Source organism: Oryza brachyantha, chromosome 1 (genome assembly GCF_000231095.2).
Source record: "Oryza brachyantha chromosome 1, ObraRS2, whole genome shotgun sequence".
NCBI classification, from domain to species: Eukaryota; Viridiplantae; Streptophyta; class Magnoliopsida; order Poales; family Poaceae; genus Oryza; species Oryza brachyantha.
Window position 1 is genome coordinate 32,821,200 of NC_023163.2, and position 15,831 is coordinate 32,837,030.

The window sequence follows — 15,831 nt, forward strand, 5'->3', positions numbered from 1 at the left end:
GACTACTTTTTTCAAAATTTTTAGAAAAGAAAAACTCGTCCATGGAAGGAGAGATACAGAAAAAAAAAGATCGAGTTGAGATCAAGCTTTCCTTAATATAAAATGGATTAACAGGAGTAGTTTGACGTTTTGAATACAACAGGCATACGCAGCAGACAACGTAGAAATTCAGGGTAAACATGTGCGATTGCCAAGTGATCAGACAAACGACGACCGTGATTGATGCCATTGATTGTTGCTGATCATTTCATTATTATTACTCTCTACCTTTGGAGAAGAGAAGGTTGAGCATAATTTACACTATTATTATTGTTACTCTCTACCTTTGGAGAATAGAAGATTGAGTACAATTTCCACCATCAGTTTCTGGTCAGAAATTGGGTTTTAATCAAATTAGCGACGTAGTCTGCAACCCAAAATGATCCAGCTTCCGTGCAGCAATAGCCGTGTGTATGGCCTTCAGTTTCGACCGACAAGGCAGCCCCAGGAGCACGCTTCGAGATCTGTCAATTCTCAGGGAGGCAAGTTAAAGAGAAGCAAGATAGTCAGGATCCCAAGTCCTACAATAAGAGAATAAGAGCAATGTTGGAATAGCAAATGATCTGTTCACCTCTTCCAAGTGTGCAAGTGGACCCCAATGATCGTCAACACCAAACAGAAATGCAATCTGGTCCTGTTTTGCGCTGATGAAATTCCAGTCCGGTTCTTCAGATAGCTGGAGTGCATACAATAGTTAAGAAAAACAAGACAGGTAATACAGAGAATGGCTCTACTGTGAGTCTGTTACCTGTATGGTTTGTCTACTCTACTCTTTTAGTTGTGGGAAAAAAAATTACCTTCGTGAATTCTGTCATTGCCATGAAAAGAACATTACGCATCGTATGGTACTGCACAGTTTGCGATATAGGAGAAATGTCCCAGACATTGTCAGATAGAAGAAACATAGGAAACAGCTCACTTAGTGGGATGATGAAGCTCAAAACTCACCCATAAGAGATGACTGCATGTAGCTTCAACAGCTGTTACAGACCATGAAGGTCCAAGTAACCTTCTCACAATGCTCCTAGTTACTGAAGCTTGGAAGGATCCGATAAAAGAAACAAATGAGCTAACCCCTTTACATAGGAAAGATGACCTGTCATGTTCATTTGAGAACCCACATCAGCAAAATGAAAGTCAATTGAGGGCGGGATAATGTAGTAATTTGCACGAGGGAGCTAAAGACAAAGGTCAACTACCAAAAAACACCCACAAGATGTAAACCACTAATCTGAATAGCTACAGGCAGACCTCTATATATTTCTAATGTCTGCCCTCCAGTGTCGCATTTATCAATAAATAATAAACATCAAGCAGATTTTAAGTTAGGCCTTCCCATATATCACACCACTCGACTTTATCTGCCAACCATATATACAGAGTTGAATTATTTAACCTATAAGGACACAACTATATTGACAATTATAAATAATTTCATCACTACCCAGAGCATTTCAGTACCTTGCAATGTACCCAATAGCTGATTGCTTTATAGAATTCTTGTTCAGCGTTAAAAATGGATAGAGTCCTACACAAAATTTTACCTGTCCAGGAGAAATCAACATAGAAAGTGAAGCAATATTGCAGTAAAGGAGTGCCTAACTTGGACAGGTACCCATACCTTCTTCTGAAGTCTATTGAAGATTTCAAGGCATATGTACGCACCAATTGAATGGCCAACCTTCATTAGTAAGAAGGAAAAAAATCAAGGTGAACTACTTCACACAGAAAGCGAATTGCATACAGTTGTCAAGTATTGAGCACATATTCTGAAATTTGAATTGGAGGTTTGCCATATTCTTCATGTCAAGTAGAAATCACTTACTACATCCGTCCCATAATAACTTCATTTTTCGATTTTTGTGTCTAACATTTGACCATTTGTCCTATTTGAAAAATTTGTATAAAAAATTTAAAAGATTAGTCATGCATAAAGTACTATACTACTATTGATGTTTATCACCTAGTAACAATAAAAACATTAATCACAAAAAAAATTTAAATAAGACGAAAAGTCAAAACATTGTATCCAAAAACTAAAAAAAAAAACTTATTTTGGGACGGAGGTAGTATTTAACTTTAAAGCACATGTAGATATGTTATAATGGAATAAATTACAAGTACTTGAATATCCAGTCAACACACAAACAAAAAACAGAACTTCAATCAAAGTAGTGTTGCAGTGGTGAAGGCAAAGACATACCAAAACTAATGATTGCTCTGAATGTTGGAATTCTTGCTCAATGAAATCGACCTGCATGCATGAAAATGAATTAAACTTGAAAAATCTGTCAATGTGGGTGGGGTTGGGGGGGGGGGGGTTCAGAAACAGGACAGCAGTAACCACATAGATAAAACAACACAAATCATTTCCAGAACAATTTGAGTAAGGGAAGTGAGACTGAAAAGGAACAGGATGTTTTCAACATGGTTGGAGGGTCGGGCCTCTGGGGGACTCTGAGCGGTTGTCTCCCCCCCCCTCCCCCCCCCCCCCCCCCCCCCCTCTCTCTCTCTCTCTCTCAGACGTACAGTTGACCAAAAGCTGGATATGCAAAACCACAATTTTATTTGGAAATATGGAAGCATATCAAAAGTACCTTGTGATCAATTTGTTCATGCAATGAAAATAATCGTCCACGCTCTGCATCCTGTTATGATTGTTGTGAAAAATCAGCTGCAATAGCAATGATAATATTTCTTGCTGATAGCATGGTTTACCATCATCTTCAAATTTCAAGCAATGGCTTCGTTGGTGATAAACCTCAATATGGTGCTACAGGAAAACTTGAGGTAAACTGGTAGCATGCATCAGCCAAGCTATACATTACCTTTTTACTATGCGAAATATGTCCAATTGCTGCATAGTGAAATTCTATCAGCAAGCAGCAAGCCACATAGATAGTCCATACAAGAAATGCATGAATTACACTACACTTACCTGTAATAGATGCTTTCCCACCGAGGTTCTCATAGAGCTCTTCAACAAAGTCCTTGTAGAATGCAACGATACCTGCCAAAAAAAAAAAAAAAGCAACAGAGCACCAATGACCTCAATGTTCTTTCATGAGCAGTACAACATACTAATTCTCACAGATCAATCTCCAGTGCGCAACTTACCTGGATTCCCGGGAATAAGCAGAACATGAATGGATGGCTCTTTGGCCCTTATCTCAACAAAATCCGTCACAAACCTGCACATAATTGCTATTACTTGTAACAACAGAAATCAACAGCCCACACTGTAAAAAGTTCAGTACAGAGCCAAGCCAAAGAGCTAGGAAGCCAGACGCAAATGCAGATACCTGGAAACGATACGTGTCCTGGCCGTGGCTTGCTCCCTTCGGAACGGCGCGAGCCTCGCTTCCTCCATGGATCCAGCTCCCGACCTCACGCCGGCGCCGCAGGCCGATCTAAACAACCTGGAGCGCTAGCCGACGAGACACGGTGAGCTCGCTCGCTCGCTCGCCACAAAGCTACCAAATCAAACGCGTCCGCCTCGGGCCTACCTGTGCCCTGCACAAATCGACGGCGCATCGGTACGAGCCTGTAGATTGCGCAGACGAAGAGCGCGCATCAGCGGGCGGCTGTGCTCGGGGAGTCGAAAAACTCGAAACTAGCGCTGCTTCGAGTGACCGCCATGGACGATGACTGGAGTGAGGGGGTGGGGGATTCGAGGGGGTGGAGTTGCTTACCCATCCAGATGGAGCGGAAGAGGGCGGATCAACCGGTGATTCGACGCGTCCCGCTCGTCTCCGCGGTTGCCGGGAAGAGGAGTGAGATGGGGAGTGGCGCCGGCGACGGCGAGGGCGAGAGCAGCCAACTGTCACTCCGAAACGAATTATTATTGTTATTATCGAACATCTTTATTTTCTTAATTTTAAAACTAAATCCACGACTGGGGAGTAATTTTCAGATAACTCCTTTATCTGTATTTTTCTCGATTTTTACCTACGTGCTCTAAATGATATATTTTTAAAAAAGATTTTATAAAAATTCATTATCGACTGTTTTCAAATAGATTTAAACTTTATATTGGTTAATTCTATCATTAGCACGGTTAAATAGCTTAAAATATTAGACAACCTTTCGTCTAAAAGCCGAAAAATATTACGGTGGAAAAAGTTAAAATAAGTTTTGGAAGCGTGTGGTTTAAAAATTAAAAAGTTAACACAGAATTCACATAAAAATAAAAAAAATTTACAAACGTGTCATTATAATTTTAAAAAATTAAAAATATATTATTGATATCTCGATAACATATGGATCAGAATAATATATTCTAATTTTATAAAATTATAATGATATATATGTAAATATACCATTCGATTCTGCTGCTCCCATGATTCCGGGACGCTCTTGTGGTCGTGGTCCAGATCACCAAGCGGATGTGAGCCGTTGGATGTGGAGGCAACGGACAGGATGCATAGTTGGGACATTATGCGTAAGGACCACCAATGTATCAATTATCATCCTGTTTGATGGAACATTTACAATTTACCCCTTTTCAATCTCCCTCGTCGCTACCGGCTACCATTACCTCGCCGCGCCGCCGGCGAAACCGCCTTGGTAAGAGATCAGCGTGGGCGGCATGGACGACCCCTTGCCGCGCGGCGTAGGGTGCGCGGCGGAGCTGCCCCGCATCCGGCGGCTGGAGGAGTCGGTGGTGAACCGCATCGCGGCGGGGGAGGTGATCCAGCGGCCGTCGTCGGCGGTGAAGGAGCTCATCGAGAACAGCCTCGACGCTGGCGCCTCCAGCGTCTCCGTCGCAGTGAAGGACGGTGGCCTCAAGCTCATCCAGGTCTCCGACGATGGCCACGGCATTCGGGTACACGCTAAACCCCCCCCCCCCCCCCAAACAACCCCCACCTCTTAAACCCTCCCCTCCCAACTCTCCATCTCCTAAACCCTCAATGTCGCTAATGGTAGGAATGATCTCAGCTAATTCGGTTTGTTAAATAGTTCGAGGATTTGCCAATACTATGCGAAAGGCATACGACCTCAAAGTTGTCTGCATATGAGGATCTGCAGACCATAAAATCGATGGGGTTCAGAGGGGAGGCTTTGGCTAGTATGACTTATGTTGGACATGTTACTGTGACAACAATAACAGAAGGCCAATTGCACGGCTACAGGTCAGTCTCTGAACAAAATCAGACTTTTGTGCTTGATTATACAGTTTTTAATCTAGTGCTATCATGTTTTTGCCCGCCAGAGTTTCTTATAGAGATGGTGTAATGGAGAATGAGCCTAAGCCTTGTGCTGCGGTGAAAGGAACTCAAGTCATGGTCAGTTAAATGAGTTTTTCCGGAAGCAATTTTTCCTGGGTCAGTTGGATATGTATTGTTCTTTTTAACCAAAAGAAGGTTCTCTGCAGGTTGAAAATCTATTTTACAACATGATAGCCCGCAGAAAAACATTGCAGAACTCCAACGATGACTACCCCAAGATTGTTGACTTCATCAGTCGGTTTGCAGTCCATCACATCAACGTGACCTTCTCTTGCAGAAAGGTAAATACAGTGTCTTGTGTGGATCTCATTGACTTGAAGGGGTTGACATTTTCCTCCTATTGTGTTACAGCATGGAGCCAATAGAGCAGATGTTCACAGTTCAAGTACATCCTCAAGGTTAGATGCTATCAGGAATGTCTATGGGGCTTCTGTCGTTCGCGATCTGATGGAAATAAAGATTTCGGATGAGGATGCTGCAGATGCAATCTTTAAGATGGATGGTTACATCTCGAATGCAAATTATGTGGCAAAGAAGATTACGATGATTCTTTTCATAAATGGTACAAAAGATAGTTGCCATTCACTGGAATATGTGTGAATCTCAAGATACTAATGATTTATTATCAGCATAAGAACTTTTGTGCACTATGATGCCCATGTAGATTATGCATGCTATTTTGTTGTGGACTCGTGGTTCGATTTGTCAATTTGGTTGGATGCTGTTCATTTAACTGAATTATTACTGTCGAAAATGGTTAATTTGTGTGCAATAAATTTATGTACCCATTAGTACGAAACTGCATAAATATCCCCCAAATCTATGGTTAACCATAGTTTACAGCTCATTTATATTGCGGCCACCCTTCTTTATTGCGGTCATACATGTTTCTATGCTTTAGCAATTAATTATTTCATATTTATGTTTCAGATAGGCTTGTAGACTGCACTGCTTTGAAAAGAGCTATTGAGTTTGTGTACTCTGCAACATTGCCTCAAGCATCCAAGCCCTTCATATACATGTCCATCAATCTTCCATCAGAACATGTGGATGTTAATATACACCCAACCAAGAAAGAGGTATGTTGTGACTCAGATACTTGCAAGGATTTTTTCAAGATGGCACAACTTCTAATTATTCTTTTAGATTTTGAGCACCTTTACAATGTTCCAATAAGAGAACAATTAGTTGCCTTTTTGATGATCCCTTTGTTCTTGCAGGTTAGCCTCTTGAATCAAGAGCGTATTATTGAAACAATAAAAGATGCTATTGAGGAAAAACTGATGAATTCTAATACAACTAGGATATTTCAAACTCAGGTAATTCAGGTTTATTTAGCACTCTATATCTGCATTTGGATTACATAGAACATGTATTTTCCTTTAATGCATTTGTATTACCAAAATCAATATGTCGTGGAGTTGTGGCAATTGTGGTGACAAGTGTTAAAATGTTCTTAACTTCTTATTGTTACCATCCTTTTGTTTGACTGTTAATTTTTCATTGTGTGGCTGATCATCATTTTTGGGGACAATCTATCCGTTACAATTCTATCAAAGTCGCATGACTGCCTTAACTTTTAGCCATTCTTAAATACTTGAGAAAACTATGACTTGCTTACTATCAGCTTGTGGCTTTAAGTTCAAGTTATCGTATTGCAGATAAACTTTAACATCTGCATCATCAAAAAGATTTACATATGCATTTTTCATGATGATGCAATCTTTGTTCCCATTAATGCTATTTCATGTACATTGCAGGCATTAAACTTATCAGGGATTGCTCAAACCAACACACAAAAGGATAAGGCTTCTGACGTCATCATGGGTTCTGGTATGTAAGATCTATTCAACATATATATCGGGTATATACTTTTGTATCAAATTCTTTTTGAGCTACAGTGTTTAAAAAAATATGGTGTGTACTACTAGTTCATTAGTTTACGGTAGATTACTCATATTGAATTATCAAGTTAGTAGTCCACCTCCTCACCCAGGCATCTCTTACTGCAGGAACAAAATCTCAAAAAATTCCTGTGAGCCAAATGGTCAGAACAGATCCACGGAATCCATCTGGAAGGTTGCACACCTACTGGCATGCGCAGTCTTCAAATCTTGAAAAGAAGTCTGACCTTGTTTCTGTAAGGTATGACCTTTGTTGATTGTTAGCAAGCTATTAACTGTTCACTGTTTTCATATTTTCTGTCCTGTTCAGTTTGATCTTATATTTTGTTCCCTTAACCTAACATTATTGTGTACGCTCCTATTTTGTCTAACAAGTATGTGCACTATGCATCCTCATGTGAGGAATTTGGTGTTTACAATACTCTGGTTTAGTTGGAAGTGCTGGAAATTTATTTATTTAATTACATTGGCTGCTAAAGTTCAGACAATCCATTTAAAGATGTGAGAATGATTATTTAAATTCATCGATTTTCACTGGGATTCTCCTGTTCTACTTGTACATTGTTCTCCAAGAAATGTTGTAAGATCAAGGAGAAACCCAAAAGATGCTGGTGATTTGTCAAGCCGTCATGAGCTTCTTGTGGAAATAGATTCTAGTTTCCATCCTGGTAATTGCATCTTACTCCCTGGAGCCTGTCACAATTCTTGCCTCCATTGTTCTAGACTTATTATTTATTTTTTCTTTAGGCCTTTTGGACATTGTTAAGAATTGCACATATGTTGGACTTGCGGATGAAGCCTTTGCTTTGATACAACACAATACCCGCTTATACCTTGTAAATGTGGTAAATATTAGGTAAATTAACGGTACATTGGTTTTTTCCATTTCCATTTTGAGTAGTGCTCTATGCCTTTCTGTCTTATATCAATTTAAAATTTCTGGCATGAGCAGAACTACAGTTTCACTCAGTACACCATAATCAAATTGCTGTCTCATGCATATCATATACAGCTGCACACCTGCAAGGCTGTAACTACCAACCTTTATTGCATTGGTTTTGTCGCCAAACCACTCTGGTATTGTTTCTTATGTATATTGACTGTTCAACTTGCAATGCAGCAAAGAACTTATGTACCAGCAAGCTTTAAGCCGTTTTGGGAACTTCAATGCTATTCAGCTCAGTGAACCACCTCCACTTCGGGAGTTGCTGGTGATGGCACTGAAAGATGATGAATTGATGAGTGATGAAAAGGATGATGAGAAACTGGAGATTGCAGAGGTAGGTTTTCTTCTCACTGCTTGAGCTTTGTTACTCTTGTGATATATTTTTTTCCCATCCATCTGCATGCTGTTTTATGTTTTGGACCGTTGGTGCAGTCCACACTACTTGTTGAAGTATTGTTTATTTGTTTGCAGGTGAACACTGAGATACTAAAAGAAAATGCTGAGATGGTTAATGAGTACTTTTCTATTCACATTGATCACGATGGCAAATTGACAAGACTTCCTGTTGTACTTGACCAGTATACCCCTGATATGGACCGTCTTCCAGAATTTATGTTGACTTTAGGAAATGATGTAGGTTTCTACTTATTGAATTATGTACATTACCTACACCAATTTAAATTTGGACGTTATGTTTAACCGCCTATTCAATCTGAAAGTAACTCGTTTTTCCTTAGGTTATACTATTCTTGTTTATCTCTTAATTTCAGTCCCAAGAGGTGTTGCTTCATTGAATATTTTGCTTGAGATTGTACACTAGTTCCTTCAATTCTGGCAATCCTTTTTTTCTTTTTGTAATTACTATCATGTAACAGGTTACTTGGGATGACGAGAAAGAGTGCTTCAGAACAGTAGCTGCTGCTATTGGAAACTTCTATGCACTTCATCCTCCGATCCTTCCAAATCCATCTGGGAATGGCATTCATTTATACAAGAAAAATAGAGATCGCATGGCTGATGAACATGCTGAGAGTGCTCTAACATCAGGTGAGCTTACTATATATTTACATTTTACAGCCACTGAAGTGCATACAGAACAGATATGATAGACTGTATCCTTAGTAGATAACTGAACCCGGATCCCCCCTCCCCTCGCGTTCCCCAGTCAGATAGCATGGCATGTTTTGAATGTTTGAGGTGTGTGTGTTTGGGTCAGGATTTACATCATGATCTTGTAGTTTTTCCTCAATGAAAATATGAATTGACACCCAACTCTCTTGTGTTGTTAAAAAAAGACAGTATGGCATGTAATTTGATGACATATCCAACAAAAATCCATTGCATGTGACGCTACAGCTAGATATTCATGGTCAATTGTGGCATTGAGTGCATGTGGGTTTGATTCAAAGTTAACTGCTAATGGTTCTAAACACAAATTGCACTACAGATGAAAATGACTTTGATCAAGAACTACTTGCGGAAGCAGAAGCAGCATGGTCCCAACGCGAGTGGACCATTCAGCATGTCTTGTTTCCGTCCATGCGACTTTTCCTCAAGCCCCCAAAGTCGATGGCGACAGATGGAACATTTGTGCAGGTACTTCTCTAACTTTGATTCAGGTCTTTTATGATCATTAGTAAACATATATGCTTCTATTTTTGAATAAAAAATAGATATGGAATAACCACTGAAGCTGTACCTTTTTTAAATGAATAGTGCATTTGTCCATCCTAATTTTGTTATCATGCTTCTATACAAGCTTACGCTTACTCTTCCAAGTTCCAAGCATTGACATTATATTGTTAAAAAAATCCAACGGTGTTGCAAATTATTTTATAGAAATTATTTTGGAAAATTATTTAAATTTTAGGATAGCTGTGTGAACAGAAAGAATGATCCTCTAGAAGGAAAGATTTCTTGAATTTAAGGCCACATGCTGGTGACAGTATTTTGAGAAGATCATCTAGTTTCTGGGGAAAAAAACTTTGAAATGAATTGAAGTACTATAACAAGAAGAATTGCAAATCACAAATACTGAGAGAAGATGAGAACAGTTGCACATTCTGACTTTTGGTTTTGAACTTGTCATGCAGGTTGCTTCCCTGGATAAACTCTACAAGATTTTTGAAAGGTGTTAGCTCCTAAGTGACAAGATGAAGGCAGAGTAAGATCTTGCTGGAATGTTCTTTGAAATGTGTATATAAAAATAATGTCATCGTATTATGTACACTGATAGTGTCTGTAAAAATATGAAGAGAAGGTTTTACTTCTGAATTGAAAGTTAGGGCGATCAATTGTATATTCTGGTCATTGCGTGTACTATCAAGTGATCTGCCATAGCTCTTCTGTTCTGCTTGACTCTGTGATGCACTCAGTCCATGTATATTTTATAGTACCCAGTTTATCTACCCAAAATTGGAATGAAACATTTTCTAGGCTCAAAATCAGATCTACCGCATTGTCTATAGATTAACTATCTCTGGTTGTTTGTTAATAGGTGATGATGTTGATTTTTCCGTTTGATAATTCATCTTATTTAAAAAAATTGTGTAAATATAAGTTATCCTTAAAGTACCTTTAATAATAAATTAAATCATAACAAAATAAATGATAATTATGAAAACATATTTATTTTTTTAATAAAACGAATGGTTAAATATATGCGAGCTAAAAACTGAAACTGAAGGGAGTATCTCGTAAGGCTCTCCAAATTGATTTCTAATGTTGTCTACATGTATCGGTAATGCCTTTTGAAAGCCATATATTATTATGAAAGTACCTTTTGGTCTAATATGCAAATATTACTTTCGCCATTATGATACATATCTACATTTAAAAATATGTCAGTCTCGTATTTTCGCTTATGATTATGCTTATAAGCTAAAATATAATTTTAAAATTTAAATTTAGAATTGAGTTTAAGATTTTTTTAATAAAGTTTGTTTCCAACCTTCACTTTTTAGATTGCTAGGAATATGTATATGAAAGCTTTACACATAAATTACTTTTTAATTGTTAATAAGCTAAATATGAGGTTGTGTATGTTCAGTTTGGAACATGAGTTTTTTTTTCCAAAAGTAGCTCAAAAACTTTGCAAAACTCGTGCAAAATTCAATTCCCAACTCTTTGTAAGCAAGTCCCTACAAAATCCAAGCCTCCTGAAAAAAAAAACGCTCGAAGTGTTTCGAGTCGCTGCAGGTGGGCCCAATAAAAGCTTGGGCCCGAGCTGATAAACAACCCATCCATCTGGCCTCGCTGACGATCCCGACCACCAAAAACCCTAGTCCCCAAACCCGCCTCGCCGCCGGAGACGATGGCGAAGCCGCGGCGCGGCCGCTCCGCCTCGCGCTCCTCCTCGGGGTCCTCTTCACGCTCCCCGTCCCGCTCCGCCTCCTCAGGGTCCGGCTCGTCCCGCTCGCGCTCCCGCTCCCGCTCCCGCTCCTTCTCCTCGTCGTCACCCTCGCGGAGCCGCTCCCCTCCCGCTGCCAAGGGCAGGTGAGTGAGACCCCCTGGCCTCCCCGCGGTACCATCTGCTTCCGTCTTCAGATTTGTTCTGTTTTTTTGGTGTGCACTTGTTCAGAGTTGCGGGGGTTTCGAGTTGTCTGTAGTTTTTCGAATGAGTGACGGTACACTATCTCTTGGGTTATTTTAGGTTCGATTTTTAGGTTATTATTGTTCCGTGCAATCGATTTGTTCCATGAAGTACATGAGAGTTTGGTTTTTAAAACTCGTTAGATTTAGATTTACTAACTGTGTGGAGTTATTCCTTGGATTTAGTTGGGCAGTTGAATGTGGCATTGACATTGTTAAGACACGATTTCCTATGAAGTAGGAACATATTGCAATTGGAGATTTGGAGTATGTACATGGAGGTATTGGTTCTGATGTGTATGTATTAACTAAAAATGGTGTGGCTTAACCATTTAAGAGTGGCTTAGTGCCAAAAAACTGTGAAGTCTCTCCCCACAAGAATATGAGCAACTACCGTGAAACTGAAGGAACATTATTGCAGTGAGAGTACCAGTCCAGTATCCCTTGTAGGCATGCGCTACCACATGGTTTACATATGAAGCAGACTTTCTGAATTTCAGAGACCCAACATCTGCTCTATGAATTCATTTGGCCTTATGTTTTTCATTCTTTTTCATCTTATGTTATTTCCTCTTATGTTATTTCCTTTTTCTTTCATTGTTGTCACTTTGATTACTCCAAAAGGTTCACTAAGTTGCTTCACTACCCTTCATGCTTGTTGCTTTCATTAACCTTGATATAATAAGTGGTTTTTAATTTAGTATTCTCATCATATTTGTTCTCCCTCAGTTATGTATGGTTGATATTATCTGTGCAGCTCACCTGGTGCACGGAGAGGTCGATCGCCTTCATCCCCTGCTAAAAGAGGATCGCCATCAAAGAAAGGTCGTTCACCATCACCACCACCTAAAAAGGCTACGCCTCCTAGGTACAACTATCAACTATGACCAGACCTTGCACATATATGTGGTTTTATTCCTTTCTATTGACACTACTTTGATGCTTATATGTTTAAGCATGCTGTTTGAAGTTTGAATTTGTTAAATTTATCTGAGTATTCAACAATAAACATAGTATGCATATAATGCTAATTACTGGGCATCAATAAATTATTGTCATAGCATCTATTATGTTTTGATCTTTGAACTCCTTAGTTAACAACTGTAGCTTCTGATATAGTTTTTTTAGCTTCTATTTGTTGCTTGCTCTTCATGTTTCGATTGTGATGTATGGTGCCCTCATTTATTTTGTGCATGTGTTATGCTTTCTCGGTCTCCACCCTACATTATTGAATAGTGGTTATTTCTTTTTCAGGAAAGCATCTCCTGCTCCTGAATCAGTTGTTCTCCACATTGATCATTTGTCCAGGAATGTTAATGAAGCTCATTTGAAAGAGATATTCGGTGAGTTAGTCCTGATATTTTCATGTGAATTATTTCTTATTGGAAGCATGATACTCTTCGGGACCAGCAGATTATCCTTGAGCTACAGGGCAGCAACCACAGTTGAACTCCTAGCCCCACAATAAGTAGAACCATGTTTTTTTTACAGTAACCACATGATCATTACAGGACTCTACTGCTGCATGGTATCATGGTTGACTGTTTGCAGAAACAACATAATAGCATTGCTTTGTTTTTCAATTATTCTGTATTCTATCACAATTGTGGTTTAATGAAACACCATGAAATATAATGGCTGACTAGACTTTATCTTTCAGGAAAGTTTGGTGAAGTGGTTAATGTGGAGCTATCAATGGACCGAATGGTAAGTTAACATCTTGCATTTCATTCACATTACCTGAGTAAACTCCTATTGACATCAACTCTTCTTTTGTCTTATTTAGGTTAACCTTCCTCGTGGGTATGGATATATTGAGTTCAAGAAGAGAAGTGATGCTGAGAAAGCTCTTCTTTACATGGATGGCGTATGGCTTCTTCCGAATGTTTTTATTTGGTATATTTGATAAGTGTCCACTAACGTCAAAGCTGAAACATGTGCAGGGTCAAATTGATGGAAATGTTGTTAAGTTGAGATTCACACTTGCACCTCGCCAAAGGGCTCCTTCACCTGTGAAGGCTCCTCCCCCTCCTCCAAAAAGAGATGTTCCACATAATGAGAAAGGTGCTACTAGTGCTGAAAAGGATGCACAACAGCGCAGAGAACGTAAGCTTCTGAAGCTTTTACCGCTTGTACTTTTGTCGGATGGTGTAGACATGTACTATATGCTATGGTTCTTTCATAGGCACTTATATCTGTTTATTGTTGCTTTTGCTCCATCTGGATTTAAGTTTTTAGGCTCATGTTATAGTCCTCAATGATTTAATCACCATATTTCCCTGTCAATAGCATCTCCACGAAGGAAACCAGCTTCACCTCCACGCAAGAGGACTCCTCCAAACCGAAGGGTTGAATCACCTAGGCGTCAACCTGATCCATCTCCTAGGCGTCGTCCTGATTCTCCGCCTATTCGTCGTCGAGCAGATCCTTCGCCTGTCAGGCGTGGTGACACACCACCTCGCCGTAGACCAGGATCTCCACTTAGAAGACGTTCTCCCTCTGCACCACCGAGGAGGCATAGATCACCAATGCGGTGAGTAATGCCTTGAACTCTTGATTTCTTTCATATATATCTTGGATATTGTAACTGGAATTCCTAACAATGTTCTCACAACAGTCCTTCACCTAGGAGGCTCCGTGGCAGTCCATCACCGCGCAGACGCTCCCCTGGGCCTCCTAGGCGGCGGTGAGTCAGTCACTTTAAGCTCGATTCTTGTCCATCATTTTTGTGCAATGTGCCTGTCTCATTCAGCAATATAATATACTATGTATACATTGAAACTTACCTATGTGTGTTCCTTCACTTATTTACCCATATATTTTGTGTTGGATTCCTGATTTCTGTTTTGCCTGGGAAGTGTGTGGAGGCCTTTTCCACGTTTCCAACTATAACCATTGTGCTAATTAATTTTGCTTTTCTCCAGGTCACCACCACCCCCAAGGCGGCCAAGAAGCCCTCCTCCAAGAAGGCCACCACCTCCACGTCGTCATAGTCGTTCTCCCCCTCCTCGCCGTCCCCCTCACTCACGTTCTAGATCAATTTCTCCTCGAAGGTAATATAACTCACTCTTATACATATTTGTGTGTGCTGCCTCTAAAATCCTCGATATACGTTTTTTGTTACTTTGTATTCTAATTCTCTGGTGACAGGCGAGGACCTCCATTGAGGCGTGGAAGGTCTGATTCATCGTATTCTCGATCGCCCAGTCCTCCAAGAAGGGTAAGTGCTATACCTGTTCTGTTATCTGTAGTCTTGTATGTTGATTATATATTTTGTCTTATGTCTGCAGTAGTGGAATGCTTCTTATTTAAATGTTCTGATCATAAAATGTGGTTAGATGCTAATATTTTTTTTCCCGTGAATAGGGACCAAGAAGGGTATCAAGGAGTCGCAGCCCCCAAAGGTAACACGTTTATCTATTGTCTTTTCTCATGTTTTTGCACTGTCTGTCTAGATATTCTAATTTGATATTACCTCCTTCCCATAATAACTTCATTTTTCAATTTCTGTGCTCCAAAGTTTGACCATTCGTCTTATTTAAAAAAAATATATAAAAAAATTAAAAAAAATAGTCACACAAAGTACTATTCATGTTTTAACATCTAGTAACTATAAAAATATTAATCACGAAAAATTTCAAATAAGACGAAGAATTAAAACATTTTATCTAATAACTGAAAAATAAATTTAATATAGGACAGGTAGTAGGTAGCTAAGATGTGCTCATTATAAAATGTACCAATATTTTTCAGGCACCGTAGAGGAAGAAGCATCTCTAGTGACAGCCGGAGCAGCAGCTCACCTTCCCCGAGGCGTGGCAGGTAAAACTTTTTAAATTTCTTGACTATCTCTATCGTTTGCCTGTGCTTGTGTCTTGCTGAGAGCTCAAGCGGCTGGTTTGAGGGGATGAAGAGAACTCAAAAGCTTACAGTGGGTCTAGTCATCTAGATTAGCAGTGGATTCTAGCCTGTGATTGGTTATGTAGGTCATGCCTGTACTGGAAGTATTTTCTGTTCTAGACTTTCACTCAGCGATCTGAACCTGTCTATTCGGTGTGTTGACTTCCTGTTCTTAATACTGGTATCGTTTGCCAAAGTTCTGACTTCAATTTGGTACTTGTTA

At 39.6% G+C, this 15,831-nt stretch overlaps 3 protein-coding genes across 9 annotated transcripts; 2 read left to right on the forward strand and 1 right to left on the reverse strand.

Moving 5' to 3' along the window:
* Positions 1 to 60: 60 nt before the first annotated feature.
* LOC102715086 (lipid droplet-associated hydrolase) lies at positions 61 to 3,880 on the reverse strand. Of its 6 annotated transcripts, none has more exons than XM_015843384.2 (14): positions 3,732 to 3,879; positions 3,546 to 3,583; positions 3,342 to 3,466; positions 3,157 to 3,230; positions 2,978 to 3,049; positions 2,868 to 2,896; positions 2,637 to 2,687; positions 2,243 to 2,293; positions 1,661 to 1,720; positions 1,501 to 1,583; positions 988 to 1,135; positions 837 to 847; positions 611 to 715; positions 61 to 503 (listed from the first exon to the last, which is right to left on the reverse strand). In XM_015843384.2, the coding sequence occupies exons 1-14, from the start codon at positions 3,733 to 3,735 to the stop codon at positions 389 to 391; spliced, it is 966 nt and encodes a 321-aa protein (XP_015698870.1). In that variant the 5' UTR covers positions 3,736 to 3,879; the 3' UTR covers positions 61 to 388. The 6 variants fall into 6 exon arrangements, with proteins under 6 accessions (XP_015698870.1, XP_015698864.1, XP_040377316.1 ...); XM_015843382.2 differs by having other exon boundaries at positions 63 to 503; positions 837 to 887; XM_015843378.2 differs by having other exon boundaries at positions 837 to 887; positions 2,868 to 3,049; positions 3,342 to 3,458; positions 3,546 to 3,552; positions 3,732 to 3,880.
* Positions 3,881 to 4,575: 695 nt separating this feature from the next.
* On the forward strand, positions 4,576 to 10,426 carry LOC102715367 (DNA mismatch repair protein MLH1). Of its 2 annotated transcripts, none has more exons than XM_040523712.1 (16): positions 4,576 to 4,864; positions 4,999 to 5,171; positions 5,252 to 5,324; positions 5,414 to 5,548; positions 5,619 to 5,829; positions 6,198 to 6,346; positions 6,488 to 6,586; positions 7,028 to 7,100; positions 7,280 to 7,412; positions 7,745 to 7,839; positions 7,919 to 8,027; positions 8,292 to 8,451; positions 8,589 to 8,750; positions 8,993 to 9,164; positions 9,565 to 9,713; positions 10,211 to 10,426. In XM_040523712.1, exons 1-16 carry the CDS (start codon positions 4,628 to 4,630, stop codon positions 10,253 to 10,255), a joined length of 2,175 nt encoding a protein of 724 aa, XP_040379646.1. In that variant the 5' UTR covers positions 4,576 to 4,627; the 3' UTR covers positions 10,256 to 10,426. The 2 variants fall into 2 exon arrangements, with proteins under 2 accessions (XP_040379646.1, XP_040379648.1); XM_040523714.1 differs by having other exon boundaries at positions 4,834 to 4,864; positions 4,978 to 5,171.
* A 946-nt stretch (positions 10,427 to 11,372) lies between these two features.
* Positions 11,373 to 15,817, forward strand: LOC102715640 (serine/arginine-rich splicing factor SR45-like). Its single transcript, XM_006646641.2, has 12 exons — positions 11,373 to 11,612; positions 12,466 to 12,576; positions 12,963 to 13,051; positions 13,369 to 13,415; positions 13,495 to 13,575; positions 13,652 to 13,814; positions 13,998 to 14,241; positions 14,326 to 14,394; positions 14,633 to 14,761; positions 14,859 to 14,928; positions 15,075 to 15,112; positions 15,462 to 15,817. Exons 1-12 carry the CDS (start codon positions 11,431 to 11,433, stop codon positions 15,532 to 15,534), a joined length of 1,296 nt encoding a protein of 431 aa, XP_006646704.2. The 5' UTR covers positions 11,373 to 11,430; the 3' UTR covers positions 15,535 to 15,817.
* The last annotated feature ends 14 nt before the right edge of the window (positions 15,818 to 15,831 follow it).

Bases quoted from the DNA above. Each gene is read 5' to 3' on its own strand.
- LOC102715086 (XM_015843376.2), bottom strand. The intron at 2,688-2,867 runs GTAATGTATAGC...CAATCATAACAG, and splicing joins ATATTTCGCATAGTAAAAAG to GATGCAGAGCGTGGACGATT. The intron at 2,294-2,636 runs GTACTTTTGATA...TCATGCATGCAG, and splicing joins ATGAACAAATTGATCACAAG to GTCGATTTCATTGAGCAAGA.
- LOC102715367 (XM_040523712.1), top strand. From the start codon at position 4,628: ATGGACGACCCCTTGCCGCGCGGCGTAGGGTGCGCGGCGGAGCTGCCC. The intron at 6,347-6,487 runs GTATGTTGTGAC...TTGTTCTTGCAG, and splicing joins TACACCCAACCAAGAAAGAG to GTTAGCCTCTTGAATCAAGA. The intron at 7,840-7,918 runs GTAATTGCATCT...TTTTTTCTTTAG, and splicing joins AGATTCTAGTTTCCATCCTG to GCCTTTTGGACATTGTTAAG.
- LOC102715640 (XM_006646641.2), top strand. From the start codon at position 11,431: ATGGCGAAGCCGCGGCGCGGCCGCTCCGCCTCGCGCTCCTCCTCGGGG. The intron at 13,815-13,997 runs GTAAGCTTCTGA...CCCTGTCAATAG, and splicing joins TGCACAACAGCGCAGAGAAC to CATCTCCACGAAGGAAACCA. The intron at 15,113-15,461 runs GTAACACGTTTA...AATATTTTTCAG, and splicing joins AGGAGTCGCAGCCCCCAAAG to GCACCGTAGAGGAAGAAGCA.